The sequence below is a fragment of the Phascolarctos cinereus genome, unplaced genomic scaffold (genome assembly GCF_003287225.1).
Source record: "Phascolarctos cinereus isolate Bilbo 61053 unplaced genomic scaffold, phaCin_HiC Scaffold_5;HRSCAF=322, whole genome shotgun sequence".
NCBI lineage: Eukaryota > Metazoa > Chordata > Mammalia > Diprotodontia > Phascolarctidae > Phascolarctos > Phascolarctos cinereus.
The window spans coordinates 315084590-315100863 of record NW_027555958.1 but is presented as its reverse complement, the minus strand read 5'-3'; the positions used below and the strand labels follow the sequence as shown (position 1 = coordinate 315100863).

The 16274-nt window shown below is 42.8% G+C and overlaps 1 protein-coding gene across 5 annotated transcripts in view; it reads left to right on the top strand.

Moving 5' to 3' along the window:
- MKS1 (MKS transition zone complex subunit 1) overlaps positions 1–16274 on the top strand; it is a 69374-nt gene that overhangs the window by 39069 nt on the left and 14031 nt on the right. For 2 of the 5 annotated variants that reach the window (XM_078156093.1, XM_020991948.2), the window contains exon 1: positions 14739–14861. The exons of 1 other annotated variant lie outside the window; for it this stretch is intronic. In XM_078156093.1, coding sequence (XP_078012219.1) covers positions 14782–14861 — 80 coding nt within the window. In that variant the 5' untranslated portion in view covers positions 14739–14781. Of the gene's footprint in view, positions 1–2781; positions 2882–14737; positions 14862–16274 lie in introns of those variants that run through there. 2 more of the 5 variants (XM_078156091.1, XM_078156095.1) reach the window with 2 other exon arrangements.

Here is a 16274-nt window from a genome sequence, read left to right as displayed (position 1 = left end):
GAGATACCGCAGAAGTAACAAAAAAGAAGAAAGAAAAAGAAAAAATATACATATACAAAGACTTAATTTGACTGTGTAAAAGTAATATTAATTATAGTCATTTATGTGAGATGATTCTGTCTCATTAACATGTAGCACAATTATTGTATGTAACCTATTTTTTTTTTTGAGCTCCACCAAAAGACTTGGCTTTGGAGCAAAAGGAAACCAGACTTGAGCTATGGTTTTCTGTCCAGGATGCAAAGAATCAAAGATTCTGACTTTGGGAAGAGTTGTGTGGGTAAGAAAGGAAGAAACCAAACTTGTGAAGTAAGGTATTGAGAAAGAGGTCAGTAAGTGCTTTATGAAGACAAGATAAAGAAAGGAAAAAGGGAAATGTATATCAGTGAAATATTTTTTAAACACAGAAGAGAATAGAAGGAATTTAGAAGGGATGCAGACAAAGCAGTGTTGGTACTAATGTGTAAAACTTAACATATACTTTAGAAAAAACAAGCTGTATAGAATAGAGATTCATGGGTTCTTATGCAACCCTCTTTTTTGTTCTTTGCATAAGGAAATATCCATGTTTGTTGATGTTTGTCAAATTCTTAATTTTTTTAAGTAAAAAAATGAGGACAGACATGTTTTCATTGTCTAGGCACTGAGTGGGATGTGCAATGTGCCTGAGATGTGCCCAGCCCACAAGATCCAACTCACCAACTTCCATCTGGTCCCAAAAGAATCTAAGAAGATTCTTTGAGCTGTGATAGCATACCTCAAAAACCATCTGGAAGTATTGTTGATCAATGGCATTATGGGAGGGGGAGGGTGTCCACCCTCACTCCAATTAATCACAGAAGGCACAGACATCTCAAATGAATCAGCAAATCAAAAGTGAACTGGGGATGAATTAGTCCTTAATCAATTTGAAAAGATCACAGGAACTGTGGATAATTGCATAAAAGCTAATGCTGCCACATAAGAAGTTATCTTGTGATCGATTGAAGAGAATCAGTTACTATCTGCTATGGCCAGAATTCTTGAAAGGAGAATTGAGTACGGATTTTGAATGACAGCAATGGCTTCAGCCCAAAGCTTTACTGGCAGTGTTTGGGATCTACCTGTACAGACCAGCATAGGGAGCTGGATTAAGGAGTCTAGAATCCAGGAGCCTATCAGCTACCACAAACAATGGAGGGCTGAGCCAGGGCCAGAATGACTGACCTCTGTTTCCACATTGCCATTTCCATCTTTACATTTAGCCTCTGAGATCCAGGGCTAAGGCAATGGGCATACACAGAGATAAACACAACTCTCCTCCTTTATTCTTCTTCCCTCTGATCTATTACTGGACTGTCCCTTACATACCTCAAAGAAGGGGAATGATTGACAGTTTCTTTGGCTTTTTATGTTGCTATGTTCAACAAACTAAGAGATCACAGAAAGGTCTGTATTGCCTTTATCACAGAGGGTCAGATAGAGCTAGTAAATTTCCTGGATACAAGGTAGGAACAGAGACCATGAGTTTCCTATAGTTGTCCAATATTCAGAGCCATGTTTGTATTAACCCTAGAATCTAGGGCCTAGCTTGATACTGAGCCTGGGTCAGTGAAGGTTTCTTCTTTGCCTAGAAATCTGTAGCAGCAGCTTGCTAGGGTGAGTGGATGGCATTGATGCACTACACAAGTTCATTTGTGAAGGCACGTGAAAAAGTTTCCCTCCCTGGTTAGTTAATTAACAAAGTGACAATATAAGACCCAAGCTGGGTCTGGGCTGAACTACCATGTAGTGTCTCATATTACCTGGGATACCTGTTCAATGCATCCTCAGTTTATACCAAACCTATCATATGTTGGGATTCATGGGGGCTATTGTGACTTTTTTTTTTCATTTATTTGTTTACTTGCTTTATTCTGTTTTGAGCAGGTTTGCTTCAATGACACATGGCAGTCATATGGGGGAAAGGATGTTCATTGTGGATTTTGTGTGTGTGTGTGTGTGTGCTGTTTTGGAACAGAAGAATATTTCCTTTTCAAATAAACTATTTTGCTATTTTAACAAAAAATTATTCCCGATTCTAATTTGTAACTTTTTCTCCACTGGAATTGCTTTTTCCCACCCAGGTTTTTGGGGTTTTTTTTACTTTTTTTCCATAATAAATTTTAATTTTGTTTCACCATGGAAATTTCCTCATTCATAATCTATCTGCTATATTTCTTAGGATGCAAATGCCTTGTACTTACAATGACTTTAAATTATTAATGTGCTAAAGTTTGCATTAATGATAAGGCTGCTACTTCTTCACCCATGGTGCTACCATACTGGATATTGCTTTCTTATTCATATGCTAATTGTTTGCATATATTGCGCAGCTATTACTTGTGTCCATGATTCTGTGTCTTGCTTTGTGGTAGTACTTATTTGCACACATATTCATTGTTTTTATCTGTTACCTGTTGTTACATTTCGCTATTTGCTCTTTTATTATTTATTAGTTTTAAAATTCAAATAATAGTAATAGAAGAAAACTGAGGCTGAAATTTTAAGAAAGGTTCATAGCATAAAGTAGTCTCTTAATCCTATCAGTAGGCCATAGGTGTAAAAATAATGTCACTGTAAGATCAATGAAAAAGGTTGTAAAAGACTTGGTGATGTATAATGACTATTAACAAGCTCAGACTGGGGTCTACCATTTAGTCTTTTTCTGTATGTGAATTACTAGATATAATTCATGGGAATCATAGATTTAGAGCTAAAAGGGATGTTATAAGTGATCAAATTCAACCCTTCATTTTATAGGTGAGGAAACTGAGGCCTAGAGAAGTTAAATGACTATCCAAGGTCATAAAGCCAGTAAATATCTGAAGTGGGATTTGGATCCAAGTCTGCTGATTCCAACGTTAGCATTCTATCCACTCAAGCTTCTTCTCAGACGTTGCCTCCTGACGAAAGTCATATATCACCAAGCATCCCACCTTGTATACAGTAGGCACTTAATAAATGTTTGTGGAATGGGGGGGGAAAGTCTTATATCAGCTAGAATAATGGTCTCCAAAATGGGGGCTGTAGTCAGAGCCACAATCTGTTTTGTTTGATTATACATATTTGTTATATGGGTTTTGTTTTTCTTTCACCACCCCCATCCCCTGGGGAATGGAAAAAATGGAGATGGAAGAGAGAGAAAACTGTTTTTTGTTAACTTTTAAAAGGTCATCAGGTCGGTATGGACTTCCATAAGGTTGAATAAGCTTTGAAGTAACAGGGGTGGTATTTGCAGGTAAGCAGAGGACCTGACTCTAAAAGAATGTAAGCTCCTTGAGGACAGGGACTGCTATGTTTTTGTCTTTGTGTCTAGCTCATAGCAGGGGCCTAATAAACATTTTTTGCATTGAAAAACAGAAAGCAAAGCACACAGTGCGTGATCAGCCAAGCCAAGGCTGAGAAGAAGAGCTGCATCCTACCCTCCCAGCAAAAGCTAATTTCGGGGCTTGTCTCCAATCAAATACACAAATTATCCCCCAAGTACTCCCCAGCTGTTCCCCATCCCTCTGCAGGGCAAAGGGTCAACCTCTCCCATTGCAGGCTGAGCATTGGCCCTTCTGAGCAGTTATGATCTGATGGCCATCAGAGCATCCACAGCAGCATCTATAAAGGCACTATTTGTGAAAATCCCATTCTTTCACATGGGCATCTACCTCCTCTTCTCCCAGATCATCTAAAGGATGAAGCAGGTAGGGGATGAGTTCTACAATGTGAGGGCAGTGACCAGTGAGTAAGGGCCTTGCTTCCCCTTTTTTCATTTTTGGCAGGACAGACTGAGTTACACAGGGTAAGTAGGCATGGTTGGGTCATGATCTTCATTAATATCTCATTACATTATCTTTCCCCTAAAATTCACCCTTCTTCCAAACTTCCTTGTTACTTAGAGGGTACCACTGTCCTTCCAATCACCCAGGTTCACAACCTCATTGTCTACTCCTCCACTCTCCCTCACCCTATATGTACCCCAATCAAGTGCCAAATCTTATTGTTTCTCTCTCTACAATATCTCTCAAATTTCTTCCCTTCTCTCTAATCACATAGCCACCAGCTCTGGTTGGCACATGAGGCCCTTCATTGTCTGGCTCCTTCCTACCTTTCTGGTCTTCCTGTACGCTACCTCTGTCTACCTTCACATCACATGATCCAACCACACTAGCCTTCCTGGTATTCCTCAGACAAGACCTTCCATCTTCTGACTCTTTTCCTTTGCACTACACTGTCCCCCAGGTTTGGAATGCTCTCCTTACCTCTGCCTCTTGGTTTCTTTGATTTCCTTTAAGATTGAGCTCAAACTCCACCTTCTGCAAGAAGCCTTTCTCAGTCCCCACTACAGCCAGTCCCTTCCCTCTGAGGTCACTTTCTATTTACACTGTATATACCTTGTACGTATGTAGTTATTTACATGTTGTCTCTCTTATTAGAATAAGGGCTCCTTGAAGGCAAGGACTGTGTTTTCTCCTTTCTTTATATCATGTTTAGCACACCACCTGGCACACAGTAAATGTTTAATAAATTACTGTTGACAGACTGAGAAGAGGTGATGTAGTTACATCCATCAAAAGTCTCTGCTACCTTGTATAAACTCTGGGCTGTCATGGCGGATGGTATACTGCTTAGCCAACCTCACCAGAAGGGATGTATGGGCCCAAATCTACCAGAAACTCAGGTTTTGGTCTTATGAGGGAGAATAATGGGGGCCTGAGAACAGGCAGCTTATACCTGCTCTTGGTAGATAAACTCGAGTAGATCTGTCTGTGTTTTAATGACTACAGTCTATAATCTATAAACAGGCCTGTCAGAGAGTACCAAGGGCCCCAAATGCAGGCTATTGCAACAGCACATCCACCTTAGGTCTGGGATCCTAAATAATAGTGAAGTTAAACTTACTGAAAAGTACCTAGTAGAACAGATACTAATTGTTCAACATACTGTCTGGCATATAGTAGATGCTTAATAAATGTTTATTGACTGACTGGATGAATGAATGAATGAATGAATGAATGATTGGGATGTTGCATGATCCAGAGGGGGTCCCTATTCTTATGATTTCTGTGGATGATGATGGGGATGCTGTGCTCCCTCAAGACAGTACCTTCATATTGCCATACCTGAAAGGTAGCTTTGACCTTGAGTCATTCCTTCTCCCATCTCCAATAGTTCTTCAATCATCCATCAATTTGTGGGGAAAGCACACTCAGGGCCAGAGAATAGAGGTGGACACTGTGACTGTGAGGGGACAATAAGTGCTGGATATGTCAGCTTCCCTGGTGACTGGATAAGTCAAAGTAGGGGCCCAGAGGAACTGGTTCTTCTAGCTGTTAAATAAATGTGCTGATTCCAGGATTCAGTAGAAAAAATGTAGAGTATACCATTAGGGAAGAAAGCATCGGTAGTTCTCAAAGACACGGGTCCTTTGTGAATGAGGGGAGGGCAGAGAGAAGGGGTACTGACTATACCATGACTTCTGAAATGTGGACCCACACAGACTCCCACTGGTCTATTATGTGCCACCACAGAAGTATGGGAATTTCTGGGACATTCAGTTCCTCTGGGGCAAAACTAGGTCCATCAAGGTCAAAAAGGTAATACATAATAACCAGGGGAGGGAATTCAAAGTTGAGTGTCAGAAATGAGTAGTACATGGGACAGGAGATGAAGGATGATCCCAAGACTGGGAGGAAGGTGAAAGGTCTTCCTGGGTGGTAGGCCAGACAGCCTGTGTGAGAACTCTTTACAATAGCCTCTCTAAAGGTGGGCTGAAAGAATACTGTCTTCCTCAGCCCAGAGCTTGGAAAATACATTATTGGATCAGTAACCAAGTCTACTTGGGCTAATTTATCAAGGATAGATGTAGCCAAACTTCAAAAAGCGAACAAGAATGGCAGGGACAATCTATTTCAAATTCTTACCTAGTGCCCAGATGGAACAGGAATATTCTACCTTAGTGCACTGCCCCTGAGAGACAGCAAATCTGCTGGTTAACAACCTCAGCTCCACGTGTCCCAAACCACCTTGAGCACCTGACGAGATCCCTCTGCATTAACAAATATGGAGCTATTATTTTTTCCTTTTAGAACTAGTCATTTTTATTGATAACTAAAAAGAAAAAAAATCTTACCTCACTTGCATTTCTGAATATATATCATTTCCTTCTTTCCCTACCACATAGGGCTTTTGCCTTGACCAATGTTATCAACAGTGAAAGTATATATAACGTCTCTCACCTTCGATAGGAAAGAGGGAGATGCATTTTCTCATCTCTTTTGTAGGGTCAAGATGACCAAAGAAAATTGAAATATAACCTTAGTTACCTATTTGAATCTATTTTTGTTACAATTATTGCTTTTAATTTTTGTCAGGGAATAAGCAGAGGACCTGACTCCAAAATAATGTAAGCTCCTTGAGGACAAGGGCTGCTATGTTTTTGTCTCTGTGTCTAGATCATAGCAGTTTTTTTTTAGTGAACATTTCCTAAATTGAAAAACAAAAAACAAAGCAAAAAAAAAAAAGAAAAGCAAACACTATGTTCAACCAATCCAAGGTGGGGAAGATGAATTGCATCCTGCTCTCCTAGGAATAGCTAATTGTGGGGCTTGTCTCCAATCTAATACATACATTATCCCTGAAACTCTCCAACTATGCCCCCCTCCCTCTGCTGGGCAAACTCTCAGCCTCCCCTGTTCCAGGCTGAGCATTGGCCCCTCTGAGTAGTTATAACCTAATGGCCATGGCCACCAGAGCACTCACAATAGTGGGTGATATTGTGAAAATCCCATCCCTTCACATGGGATCCACCTCTTCTCCTCCCAGATCACCTTAGGGATGAAGCAAGTGCCCCTGGGAGGGAGAATTTCAGACCTAAAGGAATTCTCAGACAAAGTTATTTTTCATGAGATGGGGGTGGCTCATCAGGACATAATCAACATCACTTTGGTGGAGTGGAAGCCCAGGAGGGGAGTTTCATGAACAACTTGTACTGGCTAGGAATCCTGGGAGGTCCTCCGTTCAGCGTCAAAAAAAATCCAGGGGACTTACTGGATTTTCAAGGCGTCGGACTCCCGATTCAGCCAGAAATGTCCCACCTTTGTGGCAGCAAATGTACTTGGAAAAGTAATCAGTTACTTGAAGGTCTTCTTCAGCTGTTGTGTCCTTGCAGTCTCTAAAGTCACTGCTAGAGGACTTTCAATATGACCCAAGGGAAAGGGTGATGTTGGGAGGGTCCAAAAGATTGATTCAGTATTCTTGCCCGTTTGCACATATCTAGTACGTATCAGAGGTATTGCTTGCACCTGGTCTCCCTGACTTCAAGGCCAGCCCTCTAATGACTTCACCAAGCTGTTCCCCTTCTTAACTCACTTAATATGGGTCTAATGGTGCTTAAAAATAGAATAGCAGCAAAAAAAAAAATTGTTTTAATGTTGTGTGGGACATGACCCTAACCCAAATTAAACTCAGAGACTTCTCAAGGTGGAAAGCAAAGGTTACCTTTATTACAATCTCAAGAGATGGCTGTCTGTTCCTTCACTGGGACAGAGAGGCCTGTATGCAACAGGAGACACCTTATAAACCCTAATGCAAACAAGTCTCCATCCACCATTATCGTTATTCACCTTAACTGGGGTGGGCTTACATTCTAACTGGGAGGTGGGGCTTATATTCCAGGCACGAAATTCAAAGACAAGGAAAGAGGCAGGGAAGCCAAGGGCAAATGGCTCAGGTTGTGGGGGGGAGGGGCAGGGCTTATTCTTTCTGTTATGTGCTTAAAAACAGGGTCTGAGTGGGGGAGGATTTTGAAAGTAATTATCAAGAATTATTGACCTTTTGACGAGGCTTCACTTCTGAGAGTTCATCTCTCACAATGGGTATTTTTTCCATTGTTACTAAAGCTGTGCATTTCTCCAAAAATGTTCCTCTCTGTCAAACTGAATGGTTGTTTTTCAGTAGTCAGTGCATTCCAGCCCGCTGAAACATTAACACTGAATAATATTTTGCTGGCCTTTAACAAATCAGAGCTTCCAGACTTGGTAGCTCAATCACTAAGAGCTAACTTAGACCCTGAAAAAAAAATCTGGTTTTAAAAGAACACTTTTCACTTCCTCTAAAGCCTTCCTGATAACTTCCTTGTTTTTCCTTCCTTGCATGGTGAATACACAACATTGCTCAGTGAGTCTCTTGTTAAATTTTCCAAGAACTTATTCCCTTGTCTTGGTGCATGTCATCGCCTTGCCCTGGCCTTCTTAGGAAGAATGCCTCATTTGTTCAAGGAGTCAAGCACATGGAAAACAGACTGAGAGTTTCAAAATTGTTCCAAATGTTTTAGTGACAGGAGTAATCTATAAGATTTTGAAACCATAGGGCAGCCTGCAACCCATACTAATCCTTCTAAGACAAGTGAATCATTCCTTATTTGGGGAAGTAGAATGTTCTGGATAAAAGGGATTCCAGGACCAGGAAGACAAAAGCCTTTCTTTCATTCAATGAGTTGAATAGGCCTTTGGGCAAACCACCCTTGGCACTCCTACCATTTGCACTTTGTTTGCATTAGGATATAAAAGTTAGAGCTGGAGGGAATTGTAGAGGCTATCTAGTTCAGCCTCTGTATTTTTCATAGATGAGGAAATTGGGGCCCAGGGAAGTTAACTGATTTGCCCAAGGTCATATGGGTGGCAGAGCCAGAGTTTGAACCTGAGGTTCTCTGCCTCTAGAGTGAGTATTCGCTTTACTCTCCGACATTGTCTCCTTCCCACTGGGTTTTGCCCAAACTTAACACTCATCCCAAAAGGTTTCAGCCATATTAGTATTCACTTGTAATGCCAGGTAACGTGGAAAGAGAAATGCATTTGGATTTTGAGGCCTAAGGTCAGCCCTGGTGCTACCTTCCCTCTCAATTACTATATCTTGGGAAGAGGACTGGATTGGAATCAGAGGACTTGAGTTCAAATTCAAACCCCTCATTTTATGGTGATTCCCAAACTGATCAATTAACCTTTGTTTTGTTCTTTAATCACAGGTTACATTCCTGTAACTTTCCCCTATTATTGTTCTCCTCTCATTCCTCACCCTAATTACTTTTAACTTGTTTTGTATGTAACTTGTATTTACTTATCTGTGTACATCTCCCTGCCCCCCATGTCACATAAGTTCCTTAAAAACAAAATAAAGAAGGGCAGCTAGGCAGGGTAGTGTAAAGAGCACTGGCCCTGGAGTCAGGAGGACCTTCAAATCTGAACCTCAGACAAGTGTGTGACCCTGGGCAAGTCACTTAACCCAATTGCCTCACAAAAATAAATAAATAAAATAAAGACAGATAATTCCTATAATTGGAGAAACATTAATTGTTCATGGGTAGGTCCAACCAATAAATACCCATGAACAATTAATGATAACTGACTAAATTAATTTATACAGCACTGTGCCAAACTCTGAAGATGTTGAGGCCTATGGGTGCTGGGAACCCTGAAATTTAAGGGCGGAAGACATGGATTCTGCCTGGAATGAATTCAGCTCAAGTCTTTTTTTCAGTCAGAGACAAGTTTTATTGAAAAAGGTGGGCAAGATTTTAAGAACCCGTGCTTTTGGCCAAATTTTAAGAATCTGAGGGATTTAATGGGGGCAAGATGGACATTTACATACAGTGGTCAAGCAGTGGCCAATAGCTTGGGTGACTGGGAGGTAACACAGAAGGGGTCTAGAAGGAATTAAGGATGGAAAGTGGCCTGGGGCCATCCAGACAATGATGGGCTGGGCTAGGTTAGAGGTAACAGAGAATTGGAGGTTTGGGTGTGAGGCCATAATGAAAGATCAGTTGAAAGGATTTCTGGGATGAGTCGATGCCTCAGGTGAATGCCAGAGACTTGGCCAGGTGAGAAAGTTCAAGGAAAATTTGGGGGTGAGGGGGTGCAGTTCCAGAGCCCATACCCTGTCATTCCCCCCTCAAACAAATTGGACCCAAATTCTTTTGGGGCAAGGGGTGCAGGTCTGCTTCCTGCTAGCAAGGGGTGTAAGCTGTCCCTGCCTCTCTGGGTCCTGTTCAATGAGTCAGACTTTAGAACCTGGCTGATGCCACATGCAGTGGGCTAGAGACCTTGGACTCAGTCGGAGGTTGGTATATAACCTGAGCTCAGACCTTAGAGGAGACAAACCTGGTCAGGAGGTTAAACAAACAAGGACCAAACAGGTACAAAAGGAATATAAAGAAAAGACAATTTCCCTAGCATAAAAGGAGTACAGAGAAAAAACAATCTCCCTGGAGGGAATTAAAGAAGACTTTGGCAAGGTTAAAACATAAAAGGAAAAGGGCATGTATGATTTCACCTCTTTTTGTCCACCTGTCCACTGGAAGGGGCCAGGGTCTTTCCAAACAGTAGCTTGAGATCCTCCAAGGATTCACAGGTATATTCCAGAGCCCCTGGGTAAAAGTTGGGCAAGCCTGACAGACAGGTCTGGTGTTTCTCCTAGCTTACTACCTGTCAGAATGGCTGTAGCAGCCACTGCCTGGAGGCATGAAGGCCATCTGGAAGCCACTGAGTCTAACTGTTTTGAAAAACAGGCAACTGTCCTGGGGTCAGGTCCTAAGGACTGGGTTTGGATTTCCAAAGCCTGTCCTCTCCTTTCATCAACATACAGAGTGAAAGATTTTTCTAGATTGGGTAAAGCTAATATTGGAGTGGTGGTCAATTTAGTTTTCAAAGTCTCAAAAGCTTTAGCCTGGTCAGGGCCCCACTCTAGAGGGAGTGAGTCAGGGCCTTGAGGAGAGTCATAAAGGGGCTTAGCAATAAGATCAAAATTAGGGATCCAGAGTCTACAAAATCCAGCTATGCCTAGAAAAGTTTGAAGTTGTTTCTTAGTGGTTGTGATGAAGATGGGATCTGGGCCCAAGAAAGGAAAAATCCTGGACTTCCCACATGGCCAAATCTCTGGTGTTTGAGGGAGGCTATAATACCATCAAATGGCCATTAGTTGTGGCTACACCCAATCTCCCCTCCATTGTCTTGCCTCCCTATGGCCCCAGGCCACTTCCCACCCTTGGTAATTCTATTACCTCAAGTACTACTTAGCCACTCCTAGATCCCTCCTACAGGCTTTCTGTATATAAGGTCCATCTTGTCTCCATTAAGATGCTGGGATTCTTCTAATCTAGCCACTGCTTAGATTCTTATAATCTAGCCAATAGTTTACAAATGTTCAGGCTCCTTAAGAGTCTATTCAACATGATAGATATTCTAATAAATCTTGTCTTTGGCTGAAAGAAGGCTTAGGTAGAATTCTTGCAGGCAGGACCCGTGTATTGTGATTTTGGGGTCCCAGCACCCCTGAACCCCTAAACAGCATCAGCTGGAACAGGGGTAGACAGGATTGTCTTTTCCTTCTCAGGTTAAGGAATGAGAGGTGGGTGTTAGTTCATGGCCCAGACACTATACAGACTAGCATGCTATCTGGACTTTGTTCAAAGAGACCCTATAGCCTCGAGTGCCCAAGAAATTAAAAGCTCCAGCAGTAGCACCCAAAGAAGCGTCCCAGGTGGGGGCTACAAATAAAAATATCATCCACATACTGAATAAAGCTACTATCTGCTAGTTCCAGTTCCCTTAAATCTCTTCCCAGAGCCTGGCCAAATAAATGGGGGCTATCTGGAAAACCTTGGGGCAAGACTGTCCTTTTAGCTGACATGGACTTGATTTTCCAGGGGGTGTCCATTCAAAGGCAAAAATAAATTGTGAGTCTGTGTGAAGAAGTGTACAGAAAAAGGTGTTCAAAGACAAAGCTCTCAAAGGATCCAGGGTGGAAAACCATTGGGTACCCCCAGTGATCTGAGTGACTATAATATATGGGTTAGGGCCTATGGGGTGTATCAGATGTTGACCTGAAAGTCTGGTTAAAGAGACAACAAGCTGCATGATTAAGAAAATTCATATTGCTTATTCCCTTAAGTTAGCGACATGTACATGGAGCCAGAGCTTTAACTCTGACTGAATCAAGCAATTTTAGAGGACTTTTAAAACCTGACTCAGGATGTCTGTGTTAATTGATAGGCAAATGTCAGATCTGGGATATCTGTATTTCCTTTACCACCATCAAGGTAGTGTCTGGGTTAAAGGAGCCTTAGTAGTCATAAACAGAAGAATGCTCTTGATCAGCTTTAGCTGTTGACACAGAAAGGGGCATTCTCGGTTCACTCAGGAAGAAAAGATCAATTGAGGTTTTTGGCCCTTATTGGGGCTCTATTGATCTTAAATGATTATCACAGAATAACAGCTTCATTAACAACCCTGAGATCTTGAACCATTTGGTATTCTGCATTAGGCTTTTTTACAGGAAGGATAGGGCTGTTACATGGGGACTGGCAAGAATCAAGGATTTTATGCTTAAAGAATTTTTCAATTAATGATTGCAGTCCCTCCCAGGCTTCAAGGGAGATGGGAGTCTTAACTAGAGAAAATTGATTCCCCAATCTCACCATCAGTCCCTTCCCTACAAGGGGGCTGGGCAAGAGAAGGAGTGTTCACACCACAGATCCTCAAATAGGCAGGGGCAGGGGGTATGGGGGGGTGGTATGTGTCAAGATATCCCTTAATTTTCCTCTTGATGTCCATGACCCGACAGGTTGAGAGGTGAGCAGGGCCACAGTAGTTGGTTAAAGGAGAGGACCTAGCCATGATAAAGCAGGTCACCTTACCTCCACCCTGATTTTTGCCCAGGGCTCAGTGAGAGAGATGGAGAAAGTGGGAGCACTACCAAGCCCCAGCCTCTCTTGTCATTTGAGGACAGGGTACTGGGAGTTGGCTCTACTACTTTTCCAACCTCGGGGACAATCCTTCCTCCAATATCCTTCCTGGTCCCATGTTGGGCTCAGTCCCAGAGGCATCAGTCCTGGGGGCAGGGCACCCTGGGGGGGCACTCCTTGGACCAATGATCCTCCTTGTGGCATCGAAAGCAGGTTTCCCCACTACTCAAGTCGCCAGGTGCACCCTTGAGTCCTTAGCTGGCCTACCAGCTGCCAAGAACTGAGCATGTTCTTTCTCTCTGGCCCTTTCCCTGTGTTCTCTCTCCTCTGTAGCTGTTAGGTCTGTGTTGTTACAGACTCCAAAGGCCACCTTCAGTAATTAAAAATAAAAAACTCTGCCTTCAAGTAGCTACCAATTAATAAAAAATTTCTTAATTGAAAAAAATAATTTTAAAAGAACAAAAGGAACAAAAAGGAAACTGAATGCTATGGGTGAATAATGACCAAGCTTGCTCCCTAGAATCTCCCTCCCTTCTTTTCAGAGGTTGATGGGACAATGGGTATGAAAGGTACATATTGTCAGATTCTGTTGGTGGTTGGGTTATTTTTGCTTCACTCTTTTTTCCTCTTTTTTTATTGTTATGAAATCAAGGTGTTACAAAAATAAAGCTATCAATACAAATTAGACTTTTTTTAAAAGGAAAATAAGCTACTTGAAGGCAGAGTTTTTTATTTTTATTTTTCTGTATTTGTATCCACACCAAGATTAGCCCAGTGCCAGCATGTGGCACATAGTAATAATAGCATTTAGTGCTTTGAGGTTTACAAAGCACTTCACACATATTATCTCATTTTATTCTCACAACCACCCTAGAAAGTAGGTGTTTTTGTTATCCCCATTTTTATAGATGAGAAAACTGAGGCAGCCAGAGGTTAAATGACTTGTCTAGGGTCACACAGTATGTGAGACAGTATTTGAACTCAGGTCTGTCCCAACTCCCCAGCTGCTTCATATTAGCTTAATGAATATTTATAGATTGATTGTCTATCCCTCTGCATCCTATGGAAAATCACTTAACCTCTGTCAATTTCCCACTCCACAAAATGACAGGGTTGGATTACATGCTCAAGCTAAGGATTCATCAACAATCATTTCCATATGCTTTTGAGTTTAAAATTTTTCTCCCCCTTCCTCCCTGCCACTCTCCCCAAGACAGCACACAATCTGACATAGGCTATACATATACATTCCTATTAAACATATTTTCACATTAGTGATGTTGTAAGTAAGAATTAGAACCAACAGGAGGAACCACCAGAAAGAGGAAACAAAACTCAACAGAAGAGAAAAAAAATAGCAAATAGTATGCTTCAATCTGCATTCAAACTCCATTGGTCTTTCTTTGGATGCGGATAGCATTTTCCATCACGAGGCCTTTGGAGATGTCTTAGATCCTTGTATTGCTGGGAAGGGTTAAGTTTACCAATATTAGTTATCGCACAGTGGCTGTTATTGTGTACAATGCTCTCTTGGCTCTGCTCACTTCACTCAGCATCAGACCATATAAGTCTTTCCAGGTCTTTCTGAAATCTAGCTAGGGGATTCTTAACTTTTTGTGTCTTGGGCCCCTTGTGCAGCATGGTGAAGCGAACTAACCTAAGAACTGCTTTCCAGAATCATGAATTGCTAAATTTCTCTTGGAGGTTAATGAAAACAAATTTGGGGCCCCTGAAATCTATGGGGGGGAGAAGGAAGGGGGAGGATGTCTTACAGACAACCCTACTCTAGAGTCTAGATCGCACTCCCCCAGCTGCAGAGAGGCCTCGCTATTCTCGGGGCACCTCTCTGCACGCAGGCACCTGCCCAGGAAATCGTTCTTAGCGTAAAGAGAAAGTCAGCAAGTCCATCCAGAGCCGGGATTGCGTCATCGCCCCGCCCCGCATCGGGCCACTCCCGGCGTGCCCCGTTGCCATAGGAACTGAGAGCGCGCGAGTGCTCATTTTACTTGCACAGGCGCAGCAGAGCGGTGGCCATGGCTGACCCGGGCTGGAGTACCGACACCGGGGAGGCCGTGTATCGCTCTCGGGACCCCGTGCGCAACTTTCGGCTCCGGTACCGGCTTCCCCTCGCCTCAGACCCGCCCCTTCCCTCCCTCTCTGCCTATCCTCCACTTAATATGTGCCTCGAAGGCCGCCTCTCCTTTCCCCGCCCCTCCCCCCACTTCCGCAGCATCCCTGGAGCTTCAGAGCTGGGCTGCGTCGGGGTAGCGTAAGGCGCCTGCGCCAAGCCCCGGGTTCAAGCCTGCGCTCTCTCCCTGTGTGACTTTAGGCAAGTCACTTGTCACTCAGCCTCAGTGTCCTCTTTTGTAACATGAAGAGGTTGGACTCCAGCCACTGAGGTCCCTTCCCGCTCAGACACTATGAGCCTAGGAACTGCTCCCGGTAATTCACAAGACATCATCCTCATTATCAATCATAATGATAATAATAATAGCTAACATTTATATAGTGCTTACTATGTGCCAGGCACTGTGCAAGCACTTGTCAGTTTTTATCTCATTTTATCCTCAGAACAACCCTGGGAGGTAGGTACTTTTATTATCCCTATTTTACAAATGGGGAAACTGAAGCAGAGTTGTTTTTTTTTCTTTAAGTGACTTGCCCGGGGTCACACGGCCTGTAAGTTTCTGAGGCCAGATTTGAACTTAAGTAAGACTGATTGGAGTCTCCCAATCGGACTCCTTTATTATTCGTTGTACAATGGTGAAACAAGGAGGTTGGGTAGAGGTTCTTTAGGGAAGCCCCTGGAGAGCAAGACTTGTTTTCAATTTTGTCTTCTTCACATCTTGCACCTGGTACAAAGGAGCATTTGATAAAGTGCTCATTGAATTGAGTGTAAGATTCCTTCTAGCTTTAAGCCCTAAAATAAAGTCCATTTCCTTCTTCATTTTGGGGGGGTAGGTAGGGGGGAAGCAGGCCTGGGGAGAGAAGCAACCCAAAGGCCCCCAAAGTAATTGTCAAGCAGAGTTTAGAATCTAGCTCTCCAGAATCAATGAGCTGCAGTAGAGCATTCTGGAGTCTGGAGACCTAGGTTCTGATGAGGCCATGCTGTATGAACTTAAACCGTTCTTCGCCTTTGGGCCTCTGCTTCCTTTGCAGAATGAGATGGTTGGTCAGAATTTCTAAGCCCCCTCTTCCTAACATTCTATAGTTACATGGTTCCCATCTCATCTTCTTTGGGGCCTCCCCAAGGTAGACATTTCTTCTCTGAGAACTGAATTATTTTCCCTCACACTTTATCGCAAGCATGCTTTCCTCTCACAAACACAACTTCCCTGAGGTCTGTCTGTTTCTACCAGGATTCCTGAATATGCTGTTACCCATTTCTCCCCAATCACAGACTTTGCTTTAACCCTGTTATCTACCTACCTCCCCTCCCCCCATATGCCTTCTTGAAAAGCCTTGCCTTCCCTAGCTGCCCACTCCCATTTATGGCACTCTTTTCCAACTCTGTGATATGGCCACC